Here is an 18,927-nt window from a genome sequence, read left to right as displayed (position 1 = left end):
AATTCTTTACTTTAATTAGTTTTAATTATAAACTAATTAAATGGTATTAGATTTTCTAAATTGAAAATAAAATAATTTATAAATCCCGAGCGAATAATTTTGGTGTTAATATTCGCGGAATAATTTGACGAAGCTACCGTCAAATTTTTATAAAATTTAGACATAATAATTTTAATTAAGCGGGACTAATTTGGACCTAGTAAATTTTTGGAGATTTATTAAAAATAAATTATATATTATTCGTTTTATATTTTATTTGATTTTTGGGTAAAGTTTGACGGAATTTGGAATTAGTCTCCGTTTGGACTACGGACGACTAATTAAAATCAGAATTGAAGTGCGTGATTGAGCTAGTACCAAATGGTACTTTAGTCAAATCATATCCTTATAAATAGAAGTGAGGGGCATCCTCATTTCTCTACGTCAATGCCATTTGACGTGGGGCATTGACGTGCTTGCTTAGCAAGCAGAGGGCGCGCCGTACGCGCGAGTTAGGTTTCGCGATTTCCGATCCGATTTCGCGATTCCGACTCCGATTTCTTCGAGGATCTGCACGTATTTGAGGTAATAACCGTTAATTTAAATTCGGTTATTAATAATTTAAATTCGATTATTAAATATTTGGATTATAATTAAATTTATAACGTCGACCGTATCGAATCGATCGAATTCGAATCGGTTTAACGTTTTGATTGCGGATTAGGATTGGATTGTTATTGAATTGGTGTTTTTGAATGTTTCGGAGTGTGGGAAATAGTTTGGTGCGACCCGGAATCAAAGATTCCGGGGTTGCCCGTACTGTGCGGGCGCACAGTTCAACTGTGCGGGCGCACAGTATTGAAACTGTGCGAGCGCACAGTAGACTGTGCGGACGCACAGTCCCTACCGTGCGGACGCACAGTAGGCCAGTGGGGAAAAAGGTTTGGACTTTCGCCCTAGCTCGGTTCGGTTCGATCTGGTTAGTTCTAATCGATCCGAAAAGAATATAAGTGGACTATCAAAATATGAACTAGGACGTTTAAAAGGTTTAAAAGAACCTAGACGTTTGAGGATACTCGGGTTATTAAAACGATGTGATGTTTTAATATAACCCTACATTAATCAATGTGATTAATGTTAAAAGGACTATAAGTCTATACCAAGAGTGGTATTATATATTGAACAAGAAGCTCAATATTGCGATTAGTTTATATGCGTTGTTTATTGTGTCGTCTATAACAGAGTTTGTTTAAAGTCTATCGTTTATACGATATGACTTAAGTTAGGAGTTCAATGTCTAATATTGTGTTGACATTTGAATTCTAATTAGATCTGACGAGTGGTCGATCTAGCGAGTCAAACACCAACGTGTTTGACTGACGAGCTTGATGGGAGCTTACGTTTTTAAAAATGGGGACGACAGTACTGTGAGTTTTACTTTGTGGTTTTTACTTTTGAATATTTATATTTAAGCTGTTTTAAATAACAAATCGCACTAGTATACTTAAACCAAGAAAGATCCATTGGAACAAACTTCCTATTGGTTGTCAATAGGACTGTGTGATCACCAGTAGTGTCTTTGATACAAGCCTGTGTCTGACATAGAGGTCAGTTAATGTCATTGGGCGTTGGAAGTGCTAGCGACCCTGACTTAACAGTCTGAGATGGCAGTAACAGTTACGGTCACATGTATTACTGTGATGGCAGTTTCACGGTTACGGTCCAGACACCCGGCTTAGACGGCAGTGATTCAGTTCACGGTCTAATGCCCATGTTGTGTAGGTTGAGACCCATACACCAGTCTTACTTGTAGGGTTTCATCTGGATCGACTAATTGGTAATATTTTACATATACAAATGTTTTATGTATTTGCGATTTGAATATTCAATTGTAAAATTGTAGACTCACTCAGAAATATTTATATTTCTGACCCTCCCCAATGTTCACCTTTCAGGTTATCAAGTACGAGGTCAAACTTCCACAATAATTCTGGAAGTCAATGTCAACCATACCTCTAGAGCTGCAAGTAGTCGGGTAATGGGAAGTCTATCTTTCTGTTTACAACAGTTCAAACTATTTTGATAATCTCTGATTTGAACTACTGTATATAATATATGTTTGAAAAGCTGCGTGTTTTCTAGAATGCTATGACCAGTTGTTTGAGAGATACACTGGTTTTATGTCTTTAGCATTTTAGAATTGTATTGGAAACAGAGCAGGTGCGTCAACTGAGATTGATGTTTGCGCTCTAGTTTCTTTAAATACAATCAGGGTTTTAAGACCCGGTTTTCATAAATGTGTTTACGTTAAACGAGAGAAAGGTTTTAACGATATTTTCTGAAAACAGATCATACGAGATATATGATCTTGAATTGCGATCGCGTTTTTAATAAAGGTGTTAAAGTGTTTCCGCAACGAGGTTGTAAACCTTTTTATGTTTTAAAACGCGAAAAATTTATAAAGGTTTTTAGGCTTGCTACGGGTTTCGGAGCAACCACTCCCATTCTCTAGCGCCGGTCGCGATCCATGAATTTGGGTCGTGACACTTGTTTTCCAAATTGAGACTTTGGTTTATTAAAGTGTTTACGGACTTTAAATGTATACCCCTTATTTTTTTGTTATGTTTTCGACATGGTTTCAGATTGCGTTGAGCATTGTGACATCTTGATTGAGTCTTTTTTTGTATCTTGCATGTGTCATATGTATCGTGTGGGCAGTAGATATTGATTCGATTCATTTTCGGGTATATATTGAAGTTGTTTTACCATGTTTTCGAAAACTGCCATGTGTTAATGAAGCGTTGATATCTCACAATTGAACGGTCGGATCGGACTCATCTTTGGATATGTTGTTCCTAAGAGGATTTGCTAAAATCTGGATGGTTAGATGCTATTTGGAGGTTTTTAACTCTAAAAATACCTGTTAAACCATGGGCTTTAATTGCAGCCCAAGTAAAGCCCGCAGGAGTCTATAAATAGACCCCTTAAGTTGCAAACCCTAGCCCCCATTCAACTACAAACCCTAAAAACGAATTTCTTCACTGAAAGAACTTGATTTCTTCTTTCTAAAAAGTCCAAATGCGATTCATTCCGCTTAGAATATTATTTTACATCCTACTCGCAAGATCTACGCGATTTCTACGTTGCGTTCTTCGTTGGAAGCTTGTGGATTAAATTGAATTCGATCGAGCCCCTTGAACCTTGGGTTAATACATCATTTACATTATTGTTCATCATCCTTAGGTATTGTTTTCGTATCCTTTTGATTCATGGATTCATTGTTGTGTGATTTTGCCTATAGATGCATAATATAGGATTTTAATAAAGTGAATTGTTGCTATTGTTATGCCATGCTTATGCTACTGAGTTTACATGGATAAAATGATGGTTTGTACATATATAAATTGATGTTACATGTTTTGGAAAGCATTTGGCATGATTCATCAATGTTAGGATTTTTCTAGAAATTGTTGTATTCTAATCGATTTGATGGTTTGAATCTATGAAATTAAGATTCTATGCTAAGGTTACTAATATGTATGATATTTTTGATGGATTTTATGTTTATGAACTGATCTTGTTAGTTGTATCAACACTTTGGCATGCTCTCGATTGTTTTAGCTGAAATTGCGTAAAATGGTGAATTTTGGGCTGTTTGAGAGTTGTAATCGCATAAATATTTTGAGATGATGCACCTACTGTTCTAAGATGATATATATGATGTTTATATGATTTAGGATCAGTGGTTATATGATTTGGATTGTCGAATGCATGATTTTTCTAGTTTAGCATGTTTAGGCAATTTCTAGCGAAATTGCGTTATCGATTGTTTAAGGGATGTTGGCATGAGTTTAGATCTGAGTTGGTTTGCTATTTTGAAATTATTGATGATATAATACTGATCTAAATGAGTTTGGGAGTTTGAATCATAAATGTTTTGGTACGTGTTGGCTTAGTTTGCAAACTAGGTAGTTTTACGCTAAAATGCTTTGATTTCGGATTCGATACTTTGTAATGACCTAAGATCTGAATTACTTTCATATTATTGATTATGGCATGTATATGAACTGATCTAAGGTATTTTGGTTTGGCGATTCATGTTCGGTCTCATTTTGGGCTAAGTGGCATGAATGCTTAATTGGCTTGATGTTGTGAAAAATATGTTGATTCCAAATGTTTTGCTATGACATGTGTTATATAAAATGTGATTATTAAGCATGATAGGGCTGTTGTATATTGGTGTTTGGCTTATTTGGTTGTGTTTGTCCTTTGGGGACTTTTTATCGAACACTTTATAATTATGATGTTATACTTGGGTTTTAATGTTAATTGAGTTCCCTTGTTTTCTAAATTGATACTTTGGTATATTTAAATGATTCCAGACTTTAAAAGAATTGTTTTACTTTGATTGGATGTTTGGTTTGGGTTAGACTTGGGTCGCCCAATTTGTGAGTATAGGCTTCGCAGTAGTGATAACTCGGCTAGCTCACCACTTTGGTTTAAACTTGATTTTATAATTTTAACTAAGTTATTGAAATGATTTCCGGATTATGTTTTCAAAGTGGGAACTCAATTTGACTTGGCTATCGTATGACTTTGGTTATATTGAGTATCTATGATTACTCTACTTTGGTTTATGCTTTGGCTATGGATTAAGTAAGTGTGTTTGCTTTGTGTTTGATGAATGTCTTGACTCGTTGATGTTTGTGTTAGTCATATGTGTTGTCTAGTGCTCTCTAGAGTTAGGACATGTTTTAATTCTGATTTATATTGTCTAGACTCGTCGACTGTTCGTGTTTCGGAGACGAATCAGGATTAGTTGCTTGCCAGGTTATCACTTGGATTAGCAAGCAGTGAGTTTGTACTTACTATTTACCGCTTTATTAAGTAAATTGTTATTTTAGTATCTATATGTATACGTACAATTGCGAACTGTTTTTATCATTATGACTTTTAGTTGGAACATGCTACCTAATGGGCATCATTAGGACTGCGTGCGCACCAGTATTGATCTAGATAAGGCATGTGATATGTGGTGGTAACTCGGTGTGAGCATAGCTTTCAGAACCAGTAGAGTAACTCGGTGTAGCTCAGCTCTCGGGACTCTGATTATGAATTAAGAGTTGTCGGTGGTAACTCGGTGTAGCTCAGGTCTCGGGACCAGGCCTATTGGATTATGGATATATTTATTATTGTGGACTAGGGTTCCAACTATTATACGTAATGTTGTTATTAAATGTTTTAAACGGTAATAAAGGTTTTCCACTTGATAAATGTAAATAGTGGTATGAACTCATCTCAGTATATCTGACCCCGTTGTTTTTCCAATTTTTTCAGGGTTATGATTTGAGCGAGTCAGCTGCTCTCCGATTCTTTATTTCCTCGGAGATTTTACTTTATATTTTAATAAAGTTAGTAAACTGATTTTATTCTTAGACCGCAGTAGTAATTAGAAGTCTTATGTCGAATACTTGTTATAAATCTATTCAATTAATTAATTATTATTTTTAGCATCCTTTTATTAACTTGGGTTAATATGTACTTCTGCCATATTTAAGACTCAGAGTTGGCTGAGCACTTTATAATAAATGTTGTATACTATGAACTGCTAGAATTAAGCTGAAGTCTCGGTTGCCCCTGAGTATTGGTTTTCTTGCACGTTTATATATTTGTTGATTATCTGCAAGGCTAGCTACGGGTTTTGGTACAACCATACCCATACCCTAGCGCCGGTCGCGATTCATGAAATTGGGTCGTGACATTAAACGAATTGTTTTACTTTGGTTGGATGTTTGGGTCGGGTTAGACTTGGGTCGCCCGACATGTGAGGTTAAACTTGATAGTTATGATAACCTGGCTGACTCGCCACTTTGTGATTTTAAACTTGATTTCATGATTTAAACTAAGTTATTAGAAATGATTTTCTGGGTTATATTTTTAAAGTGCAAACTCAATTCGACTTAACTTTTTGTATAACTCTAGTTATGGTTTTGAGTAAGTATAATTACTTCACGTTGGTTTATACTTTGACATTTTGGCAAAATATGCGTAGCGACATTATGATGGTGTGTACTTTGATTAGTTGATATTTGTGCTAATCCTATATGGTGTCTAGTACTCTCTAGAGTTAGGGGATGATATTAATTACGTTTTATGCCTTGTTCTTAGACCCGTCGACTGTTCGTGCTTCGGAGTCGAACCAGGTTTAGTTGCTTGCGAGTTTACAATGTGGATTCGCAAGCAGTGAGTTTATATTATCGTTTACCGCTTCATTAAGTAAAGTATATTATTTTGTATATTGTAAATGCAACGTTAAAAGAGTTTTTAACTCATTATGGATCTGGATTGGAACGAACTACTCGATGGGCATCATCGAGATTGGTTCAATACTTATCCTATATTGAATATTATATATATATAATATAAAGATTGGTTTGTTTTAAAGGTTTTCACTTAATAAATATAAACATAGTATGAAGTCATCTCAGTATAACTGACCCCGTGGTTTAACCATTTTTCAGGTTTTTGATTTTGAGCTAGTCATGGACCTCCACTTGATTGGTTCCTTGGAGGTTTACTTTGTTTTGAATAAAGAAATCAAACTCATTTTATATTCTTAGACCGCAGTAGTAGTAGTAGATGTGTCTTTATTACTTATACCTTTGTTTTGCCAGTTGGTCTTGTTATTATTTACGTATGTTGGCATGATATTACTCCGATTATGTTACGCTTATTATATATGCCATGTTATTGGACTCGGGTTGAGCCGAGCATTTGTTTATTAAATTGTTGATATAAACTGTTAGACCTAGGTTGGAGTTTCGGTTGCCCCCGAGCAAGTTTGTGCAGGTTTAATTGTGTTGTATGTTATCCGCGAGGCTAGTAACGGGTTTCAGTACCATCATACCCATATCCTAGCGCCGGTCACGGTTTCCGAACTTGGGTCGTGACACTAAATCAATAATATCAGTCGTTAAAGTGTCTCCATTTCCGTTTCTTGGCTTGACTTTTTCACAATGAGTTTGAAAATTTTAGAGACAGATATTTTATCGCTAAAATAGCGAAAGAAACAAATGTGTGTGCTAATCATTTTTAGACCAACTAGTTAGGGACGGACGTGATCCGTCGCTAAACCTGATTAGCGACAGATTAGAGGTGATTAGCGACGAAAATTTCCTCCACAAATCACTTGTTTTCAAGTAGTGTAATTTGTTATATTATAAATAAATTATATTATATTTATCGCCTTCATGGTGCCAGTGTCGCGCCCGTGATCATTCTAACGGTCAACTAGCATTTGATAGGTTGAATGTCGCGCCTGTAAAGGTCCTAAGTCGCTCTCTACTCATGTATCACTCCCATGATCTTTGGATTTCGCAGGTGCGAATCCTTTTGGACAACTTGTAAAATAAAAACTCGATTTTCGTTAGAAAGCTTCAAATTGACTCCCGACTGTTCCTAGATCATCATTCACACTTATAAACAGGATTACAACATTTATAGTTTATTGTCAAAATCAAAATAAAGGAGTATGAAAAGGCAAAGGTTCAACACTTTTTTATTATCAAAAGTTACAAACATGAATAGTATATTTGAACCTATTTTTTATTCCAATTTAAACAATGACTATAATTAAAATAAAAAATAAAAAAGATGATAATGTTAAAAATTTGAGCCATAGGTAAAAATAAGAGCAAATTACTATGAGACCCCTCACATTTGATATAATTCACACTTTAATCCCTCCTGTTTGAAAATTAAACGATATGGCCCCTCTCTTTTAATTTTGTCAACAGTTTAGTCCCTCCGTCCATTTTTGGTGTTAGTCAATGAAGTTAAAGGACTTAGGAGTAAATTAATTTTCAATTATGAGGGACAGAATCTTTAATAAAAACAAAAGTGAGGGACTAAATTATTGAGAAAAACAAAAATGAGGGATCACATAGTTTCGTTAACTTTATTGACTAACACCAAAAATGGACGGAAGAACTAAATCATTGACAAAAATAAAAGTGAGGGGCTGTATCGTTTGATTTTCAAATAAGAATGACTAAACTGTGAATTATGTCAAATGTGAGTAGTGTCATAATAATTTGCTCTAAAAATAATTAAAAAAATAAAATATTTTCCAGTTATTAAACTCTTTTTTAACTGGTTCACTTAAAATTTGATATTAAGCTTAATAATTTTAAATTGTATCACAAACACTACTAAAGCTAACGTAGAACCGGTGTTCAAATGAATACTATTCTATCCATCAAGTGTTAATTCTATAAATTTAATTTTAGGGAAAAGGGTCATTCATTCCGTTAAGATTTGGGGTCTGGATCAAGTAAGCCCTTAACGTCCGGAAAGGTGCACCCATGCCCCCAACGTTTGTAAAAATGGACAATCAGACCCCTCGGTTTAACGCCATTTCATTGCTCCTAAGATTCCGTTACTGTAATTCTATGTGACAAAGATAAAAGGATCATTTATGCCCTTAAGGTTTGGGTCCGGGATCAAATGAGCCATCAACGTTTGAAAAAGGTTCACTTATGCCCCAACGTTTGAAAAGGTTCACTTATGCCCTCAACGTTTTAAAAATGAACAGTTAGATCCCCAGTTTAACATCGTCTCATTTCTTCCCAGACTTTGTTAGTGTAATCCTATGTTGCTAATTTTACCGTCAAATTTTTCTCTACGGTGACGGTCTTTTTCTCAGCAACAATAGTCCCTTTTTGCAAAGCCATTTTATTACAAAATCGAGCTAAACGATAGACTATCCTTCTCCAATAATCGAATAAAGAATTTTCTTCATTAATCAGTATCTTATTTGATGAAAGTTACAATGCCATAGACGGAGAAAAGAAAGTGTTTGGTGAGATAGAAAGGAGACAGTGCATGAGATGGAACGCCAAATGAAAAGGAATACAATTTTGATCCTTTTAGTTAATTTTTTATATAATTGTTGGATTTCTAATTTTTTGAAGGAATATAATTGTCGAACCAAAATACATGAATAAACTGATTTTTTATATTTTCCGTTTAATTATTAATTACGTTTAATCGTCTTAAATGATAGCGGATAACTATTACCGATTCAATATTCGATGTTGGTTACCTATGGTTCGATTAATGGAAAACACTAAAAATTAGCCATGTAGGATCATACTATTAGAATTTGGGAAGCAATGATACAATGTTTGAGGGCCTATAACTGTTCATTTTCTTCAAACGTTGAGGGTATAAGTGAACCTTTACAAATGTTAGGAGCATAAATGAACCTTTTTTAAACGTTGAGGACTTATTTGATCTTGGACACAAACCTTAGAGGTATAAATGATCTTTTTATCTCTGCCACGTAGGATCACACTAACAAAGTCTTAGGAGCAATGAAACGGCGTTAAACCAAGAGGGTTGATTGTCCAGTTTTACAAACGTTGGGGGCATGAATGAACTTTTCTGAACGTTGGAGGCTTATTTGATCCAGACCCCAAACTTTAGGGGCATGAATGACCCTTTTCCCTTTTAAATCTATGCTGGGAACGAGAAAACCGCATGCCCAACAAAAGATGCGGTGACATGGCAGCTTGAACACGTGCATGGAATTGGCTAGCATGCTTATGCCTCGTGGTTTCCATGTCTATCATCAGTTTGGTCTCTTCCTCACCAGCGATTTGCAAGTGTACTAAAAACGTTATGTTTACTAATTAATATTTTCCTGTCCCATTCACGAACAACTATTAATAAATATATAAATTCATTATTTTAGTTTCATCAGTTAAATGACATATATATTATTTATTTGTAAACAAAAGACATACTATGTTCCAAATAAATTTCAATTATGAAATAATATTTTTGAACGTTTTACATTTAAATCAATTGATTTTTTTTCCGAATTTAATAAGTAAGTAAAAATCTAAATTTAAATTTAGACACCTAATAATTATTACCTCTTAAAATTATTCAAGTTGTTGAATTAAATGTATAATAACAGAAAATTTTGGTTTTTGGAAATAATTTTATTTTGAAATATTTTAAAAAAATTTCTCCGTTTATTAGCTTTAAATCACAATATTTTTACGATATACATATAAAAAACGAAATAGAAAATTAAAGGATGTATAATGTCATTCTTGATAAATAATGAAGCTATTGGGTGGTGGTCTTTGATCTTTCATTTAATAAACAACTTGTGGGTTTTAGTTTAGTTATAATTTCTAGTTTTTCTTTGTTTTAGGAATAATTTCTGGGTCATTCATGAGCACAGCAGTACATTAAAATTATGATGTTCACTGTTCTCGTTGTGTCACTCTTCTTGAGTGTTGACCAATGAGTGGATTATTCCCGTATCAACTTGTTTCTATTCAATTAGGTTGTGTGTGTTACAGTGGTGGGATTCTCTCCTCAGGAATGAAGGTTTTAAATTCAAATTTCCACATCCTCATTTTAATTTTTTTTATCTATTAAGACATTATTTGATATCCACTATTAATAGGGATTGCATTAAACATTAACTTATGAAAATCGAATTTCAAAATAAATATGATGAACTAAGTCGTACAGGATTCGCTCATAGAGCGAATCAAATGGCTCGTCCAAGACTAAGGCCCAAAGCCAACAATGCCATAGCTAAATACTATCCAAGAGGATACGCCCGAATCACCGATAAGACCGAATTTATAGGATTCGATAAGATTCAGAATGAAGTCTAAAACGCGTCGTCGAATGATCTAATTACACGAAAACAATATAAAAATTCTAGAAGACCGGATCTTGTGGAGTCACTTTTCTACTTTGAAACATATTCTTATCTGAAAAGATAATCATATTTAGAAAAACACTCCTAAATAAGACTATTATTGAATAAGGAATCATTTTCCTATTCAAATTCATATAATTAAATAGGAATATCTTTCCATAGACACCTATTTTCCGGACAGGTAAAGAGAGATAAGAGACTGAAGCGTTCAATGAGAATTTCTAGAAAAACTAGTCAGGGTGACGAGTTATCGATTTGCTTGCTGGAATTCAAGCAGGCGAAATCTGTGCATAGACGTATATTTGGAGGATTAAAATGTAATTAGTCGTAAATAGCCTACAAAATCCAAAGAGATTGTAGTTTAAGTCTTACAATTGGACAAATTCCAATATCTTAGAAGTTTATGTGCCAATTTACAAATTTTAAGGACTAAAATTGACCATACCCAAACTCATATGGTCTTAAAAGCCCCTTTAACACTTTCAGGCACCAAAACTCACTTTTCGCACCTTTTTACTTAGCCATCAAGCTTAAATCCGAATTTATAGAAATAATAAGTGTTTTTATCTAATCCTAATAGCTAAAAGCTTATCACTTAAACAGTTTAAATCCAAAAGGACTCTAGCTAACTCTAGACCCTAATCACCAATATAAATTCAGCCTTAAGACAGTTTAGTCAAGGGTCGGACTAGAAACACATAGACCCTAACTTAAGAAATTTGATCTCCTCCCCTAGAAAAGCCCTAGTTTGCCGAATTCACACACACTACATACACAAAATCACTCAATTTTAAACAAAAAAAGTCATAAATACGCTTTGATTCTCCAAGAACACAAGCCCGGCACAGATTCGAAGCTAGATTATGCATCCAATTCGCCAGAAAATGAGCCAAGGACTCGAACCGACTCAAAAACGAACTAAAACAAGATGAAAAAGCTAAAAAACGAATGATGTCAAACTGTTGCTGCTGCCCGAAGAACCTCCGCGGCCGCAAATCAAACCGGAGGCCCCGCCAGAACAAAATGACGGCGCTGCCACCTCATACTGCTTGCGCCGGCAGTCACACCGGCGTCGTGTTCTTTGTTCCCAGCTTTTCAGAACCTGCTTCCCAGATCCTGACAGACTCGATCAAGACTTTCAGAAGCGTTTCCGGGCTCGTTCAGGAGCAGAATTAGGCCCAATTTAGAACCGTACATAGAGATTTTTATGTATTTTAATTATCTGCACTGTGACGGGCCAGACCCAATGTAAAAATATATCAAATTTATTTTAATAAACAATTAATATGTTTAAGTATAATTTAATATAAAAAGCTTTCAAAAATTTAATCAATAACATTTAAAAACATTAATGATTATAAAATTTTAATATATTAATAGTAATTATAGATTATTTTATAGGAAGAATTTCTGTAAACTTAATTAATAAATTATAATGTTATATCATATTAATAAATTATAGATTTAATTAATATTTATATGTTTAATAATTTAATTTGTTATAAGTTATTCCAGGTTAAAGAAATCATTGTTTTTTAAACTAACCGATAAATTTTATTTTCTAATATAAATCAATAAATTATTTAAGACTACATGTTATTAAACATTGCATTTATTAAAATTAATATTATAAAGATTAAAATAATTTGATTATGAGATATAAAATAATTTTTATATTATTATATGTTAAAAATTTGAAAGGTTTTTAAAATCTAATTTAATTAATTAAAATTTAAAAATTATATATTTTATATTATGACATTTTAAAAGTTTTTTTTTTAATTTTATAAGTTATTAAATTTGAAGAAATTTGATATTCATAGGTTCTGAAACAAAACTTATTTTTAAAATTTAATTTAAAATTAAACCAATCAAATTTTAAATAGATTTTTCATTTAATTAGATTTGCATAATAGGATTCCATTGCTTGAAGTTTTAGCAAGACGTTCGATTATATCGACTGATATTTTTTTTTTGTGCTCACATTGTGGTGTTGTGGAAATGCAAGATCATATTTTTCTACATTGTGACTTCGCTAGAATTGTGCTATGGATTTTTCCTTATTATTTTTTATGGATTTTATGATTTAATAGAAATATATTATCCTAGGAGGTCCTTAATGGAAGCTTTGAATTTTTTTGTAGTTTCTAATGGTGCAACAAATTTGAATGTGCCGAAATGGTAGAATTTTTCAAAGAAAAGTGTTATCAGATATTCTATTTTTTTAGCCGAAATGGTAGAATGTTTCAAAATAAAGTGTTATCAGATATTTACAAATCCATCATGTATTTGTTATCAGATATTTGTTTTTTCTAGCCATTTCTCTGAGTCGTAACCTTCAATAAGCCATCTAAAGTGTGCTACTTTTTATGAGAAAACTTGAAAATTGGTCTTTTGCTATTTCTTTTGGCATTAATATACATATTATTCATAAAAATAAATAAATTCATAACTATAAATTTAAAGAGTTATATTATAAATAATATTTATAACTTATTAAATATAATTTTTTTAAGTTTAGTCACTAGATTTAACTATTTTTCATTAAAAATTATAAGAATTTAATTAATATTAAAAAGTTAAATTATTTAATTGGAAAAATTTATAAATTTAATTTAAATATTTCAAAAATAATAATAATATTCAATCTCACCTGCAGAACGCGCGCGCGGGCATCGACCTAATTATTATAATAACAAATGGGTCTTATGGTAAAAAAATTAAAATACTGAAAAGATGAGGTATTTTTCTTGTTAAGATAAAGATTACAATTATATTTATTAAAAACATTAATGACTAAAACATTTAGGGATTACTTATAGGCTTAATACATAGTTTGACCCCTGAATTTGTACCCTTTTACCCATCTAACCTCTAAACTTAACGTCTCACCTATCGAACCTCTGAACTTGTTAAATAATCCGATTTGACCCCTGAACTTGATAAATCTGTAAATATTGAACCCTTCGTGTCCACCTGTCACTTGAAACATTCTAGAAGAAATTGTGTACGGAGGGGTTCAATGTTTACGTATTTATCAAGTTCGGGGGTCAAATCGGGTTATTTAACAAGTTCAGGGGTTCGATAGGTGAGACGTTAAGTTTGGGGGTTAGATGGGTAAAAGGGTACAAGTTCAAGGGTCAAACCATGTATTAAGCCATTACTTATATAATACCCTATTTATACAACTTAATTACAACAATATTGGCCACCTTTTCATATATTCACTCGGTACCCTATCTTTTATAACTAATTTTAAAAATAACTCCAATTAATTAGGATTTTTTTCCTTAACACTTAATTTCTCCAACAAAAAGTCTCGCTCTTTAATCAATTTTTTTCTTCTCTACTTCCCGGATTTATAATTTTTTTGGATCAACGACCACAATATTGTTGTGGCCGTCTTTTTTTTCGGTTGTTTTATCGTTGCTTCATAATCACCGTCTTTTTTCAGTGGTTTCATCGTTGTTGTGTTTCTTTTTTTAGATAAATGATGGGTTTATTAGCACAATCACAAAGCCGTGATTGGCAAAAGTCTTATAAAAGGCAAAAGAAGTCAGGAATATTTACAAAATAATACTAAATTGCGGAAAACATCATTCCCGGAATAAGCAAATCCTTGATTTGTAACTTTGTAGAATTCGACCGCTTTGCAAATTGACATGAAGACCACGGACTCCGTCTCGATAAAAATCTACATTAGCAAATTAAAAAAAAACCTAATCTTTTTTAAAGAAAATTTAAAAACGACGTCGAGGAATCCATCGAAAGAAACACAGCTTCTTTCGATGGATTCCTCGACGTCGTTTTTAAATTTTCTTTAAAAAAAATTAGGTTTTTTTTTAATTTGCTAATGTAGATTTTTTATAAATACTAGTTTCGCATTACGTGCTATGCACATGGCTCGTAACATAACTCGTCAATGTACATATTAGTAAGTTTATTATAATTATATCAATTTTTTATTTATAACTAATATTAAATTAGTTAAAAAAATTTGTAAAAGCAAATATAATATATTCGATTATTACATTTTTTTCCATATTGAATTTATTCTTCTTTTGGTTTTATAATAACCATAATTAAATAATTAAATAATTAACTTAATTTTATTAATAATATCTTTAAAAATAATAAGATAGAAATTTAATTAATAATAAATTTTTTTAGTTTGATTTATTCTTCTTTTAGTTTTATAATAACTATAATTAAATAATTAACTTAATTTTATTAATAATATCTTTAAAAATAATAAGATAGAAATTTAAATAATAATATATTGACCAAATACAATATTTTAATTTTATAGTTAAATCAAACTAAAAGATAGGTATTCCTACTAATTTGGAGACAATTTAGTTATTTTTTACATACTAAAAACTAAATTGGAGATAATTTAGCTATCTATTCCAATTAGGACTTTATTTAAAATAGTGATTAATTAAATAACTAATTAGTTAATGACTATAAAACCTTTATTTAATAATAAACTGAAAAGGATTATTTAGTAAATTTGCCTGTCCCCCCTCCATCCGTGCTTTTATATATAGTATAGATATAGATATTATTATAGTTCTATTATTTTTTGTTTGTAAAATTATTCTATTTTTCATATAATTATTTTATCTTTCTCTTGTTCATAGATTTATACTTTTACTTTGATGTTACTGATTCTGTAAACAACAAATTGATTTATGATGTATTTGCAGTGTTTTTATGGTGTATCTAATGTGTTTCTGTTGTTTTTATGATGTATATATAGTGTTTCTGGTGTTTTTATGATGTATCTGTGGTGTTTTTATGAAATGTTTACTACTGATTTCGTACAACGAATTGCTTTATTTTTTATGATGTTTTATGGTGTTTTTATACTAATAAAACCATACAAATACACTTAAAAACACTATAAAACACAATAGGAAAACACCATAAAAATATTATAAAAACACCAATAGAAAATATAAAAACAAATTAAAAATATAAAGAAAGACATTAAACGTAAAAAAAAAGGATATTTTTAAAACTAAAATTCTAAAACAATTATCTCAGATAAGAAAAAGATATAACATGTAAATAAGTTAAAAAAAATGTTGAGATAATTATGTTTCAAAAAAAGATACTATAGGAAGTTTTCTCAAAATTTTAAACCCATTAATAATCTAAAAGAATATTTATTTAGAGAGTGACAAGAGTACATAAGGTTTCGAAAGATAAATTAGATGTGTTTATAATATGGTATATATAAGTCCGCATCATTTCATCCGCTCCGCAAAATAAAGTTTCTCAACAGTTTCCAAACATTAACTAATCCACAATGCTAGCATTATCTCCTAATGTATTTCCAGCCTTTGGATGGCCTTTGGAGGATCCCACAACCGTTGATCAAGTCTCTTACTTCTCTAGAGATCAGGCTCAGCCTACTACAACATGTACTAGTACTAACACTCTTCTTTATCATCAGAATCTTCATCACTCCACATCGTTCACAGCTTGTAATAGTGGCGATGATCCTAATAACATAAGTAATTACAAGAAGCTTAATCATAATGCAAGTGAGCGTAATCGTCGCAAGAAGATGAACGCTCTCTATTCTTCTCTCCGGTCTCTAATTCCGTCCTCCGATCCAATGGTATGTTTGCTTTATAAATTTTATTTTTTCTAAATTCGATACATATGTTATTTCTACTATCCCTCCCTCCATTTATACATAATGAAAATTCTTATCTAGACCTCATTCATGAATTTTCCATGATCCTGTCCAGTGAGGTGTTAGAAAATTTAAGATAAATTTCTCTTTTTTTTTTCTTTCTAGTTTCTCTTTGTTTTCATTTTCTTAGCATTTTATTGGACATGTCCATAAAATGCTAAGAAAATATTGATATACTCCATATTAACTTCCTCGTTAACTTCCCGGGAAGTATATTTTCCGGGAATTGTATATTTTTAAATATAATGCGTCATTTTCTAATAGCCAAAGATGTCATGTACAAAATTGAATACAAATATAATAATTAATTAGCTAAATTTTACAATTGTCAAAATTTTGCAGAAGAAACTAAGTATACCAGCAACAATTTCAATGGTGCTGAAGCACATACCAGAACTCCAACAACAATTGCAGACATTGGTCCGACGGAAGGAAGAAGTTTTACTACAATTATCAAAGCAGGATCCTCAAATTATTAATCCTCAACTAAACAAAAGAAAAAGCACTTCTCAAAACACTCTCTCATTAGTCTCTGCTAATCAACTCAGTGACAGAGAAATTGTCTTGCAAATTTCAACCCATAATAATACAACTCGTTTGTCTGAAATCTTGCTTCTTTTGGAGGACGAAGGCCTTGCTTTGATTAATTCTTCTTCCTTTCAATCTTCTGATGGCAGGGTCTTTTACAATTTACATTTTCAGGTACTTTTATCTTTTGTATTTGATATCTATTTTGGCTATTCTTATGTTTAGATTGAAAATCTGTCATGTTATGAGAATTGAGGTAGCAAATTGAATTTTAACCATCTTATAATTGCGGGCAATAGACACCCGGGGGGCTTCAAACTTTCGTTATATTTCATTCTGTTTACTGCACTTTGATTTTTTTTTTTGATTATTATATTTTAATTTTTTCTTAATTTAGTTACCAAACTCTTCAATTTTATTATCAAAGTTTTTTTTTTGTCAATTTGGGTATCAAACTTATTTTTTTTCCAATTTATTTACAAAAATCAGCTGTCACATATCATGTTTTTTAGCCTAAAAATCTCAGTTGAAATAATTTTAAAGTTTAGTAATTAAAATAAAAAAAATTAAAGTTCGGTAACTAAAATAATATATAGCGAAATTTTAAATACCTCTAGTGTCTATTACTCTATAATTGGAAATAATAACAACGGGAGCATTAATTATTAGTTAAACTTAAATTAATTCTAAAAATTCATTTTTTAATATTTGAGGTTTTGGATTTTACAGGTGGAAGGAAGTTATAGAATGGAGTATGATGCTTTAAGTGAGAAGATTGCATCGTTATATGAGAAGAAGGATGAATTGTTTCGTGAATTTCATTATGTTAGATAACTTAAGTAGCTGTCGGTTAAGAAAAATATTCAGAGACATTTCTTGTTTTAATTATCAAATGTACTAGAGTTTTATTTATCAAATGTAAATTGTATTTATAGTTAAGAATAATAATGAAAAAGTATCTGAATTTGTATAATGATCTTGTCCCAAATCACTCTATATTCTCTTTGCTTATTTATTATTTATATATTGAGAGGAGAACCATGAGTAATTTCAAATTGATTGGAAAACTGGTGAAATATGTTGAACATATAAAGTTGACGGGAAAAAACTCGCGATGCAGCTCCCCCAAAACCTCCTAAAAACCTTAACCCTAACCCTCGTGGCTTTCCAGCTCCGGCAACCAGTACAGCAAGACAAGCGACAAACTCCAACATCATCAACGTTAATATTGATGCGGTGGTGCAATCTAACAAACCGATGGTGATTTAGTTTGAAAACTTTCCTAAGAATTGGATGTCACGACCCAAATTGATGAGTCGCGACCGGCGCTAGGGAATGGGAGTGGTAGCTCTGAAACCCGCAGCAAGCCTAAAAATCTGTATAAGTTTTTCGCAAATCAAATCATATTTCATATATCAAAATACATGTGACCCCATTTTAGAAAAACATTATAGTGAAATTGTGTTATACAAATACATAGACAAAAACATCTAGACTACTGCAGACCACTAGAATAAAAACCTTCTTTCACTTCTTGTGCAAATGACTTCCGAGAATTAAAACTTCGGAAGCTTGACTCTCCAAATCATATCATGCTACGTCTTAAAATTGAGAGGAGCAACGGGGTCAGTATAAAACTTAGTGAGCTCACCAAAATTACACTCAATATTACATAAAGGGTTAAAACCGTTGAAAACCCATTTTATATATAGAAAATACTCTTTTGAGATTATATTGCGTACCTTCTTTTCTTTCCTTCATAACTCTTAGTTTATTTCATAAACTTATAGTTTATACGTATTTGACATCTTTGATTTCTTATTATGGTTTTGATATTTTTTTTCCTCATTTTGTTGCGTTAGTTTTCGACTGAATCTTAAATCTTAGTTTATATCATCATGTTTCTAAGTCAAATTAAATCATTGGCAAGTCTCTTGTGACTTGATCCATATGGTTGGGTCCCGAG

The 18,927-nt window shown here is 31.8% G+C and overlaps 1 protein-coding gene across 1 annotated transcript; it reads left to right on the top strand.

The window, feature by feature from the left end:
• The first annotated feature begins 15,976 nt into the window (after positions 1-15,976).
• Positions 15,977-17,934, top strand: LOC126676778 (transcription factor ORG2-like). The gene is made up of 3 exons (XM_050371060.2): positions 15,977-16,355; positions 16,776-17,135; positions 17,691-17,934. Exons 1-3 carry the CDS (start codon positions 16,041-16,043, stop codon positions 17,793-17,795), a joined length of 780 nt encoding a protein of 259 aa, XP_050227017.1. The 5' UTR covers positions 15,977-16,040; the 3' UTR covers positions 17,796-17,934.
• The last annotated feature ends 993 nt before the right edge of the window (positions 17,935-18,927 follow it).

This window comes from Mercurialis annua, linkage group LG4, assembly GCF_937616625.2.
Source record: "Mercurialis annua linkage group LG4, ddMerAnnu1.2, whole genome shotgun sequence".
Lineage (NCBI taxonomy): Eukaryota > Viridiplantae > Streptophyta > Magnoliopsida > Malpighiales > Euphorbiaceae > Mercurialis > Mercurialis annua.
Note: the sequence above shows the minus strand (reverse complement) of the source record. Positions and strands in the feature narration are given on the sequence as shown.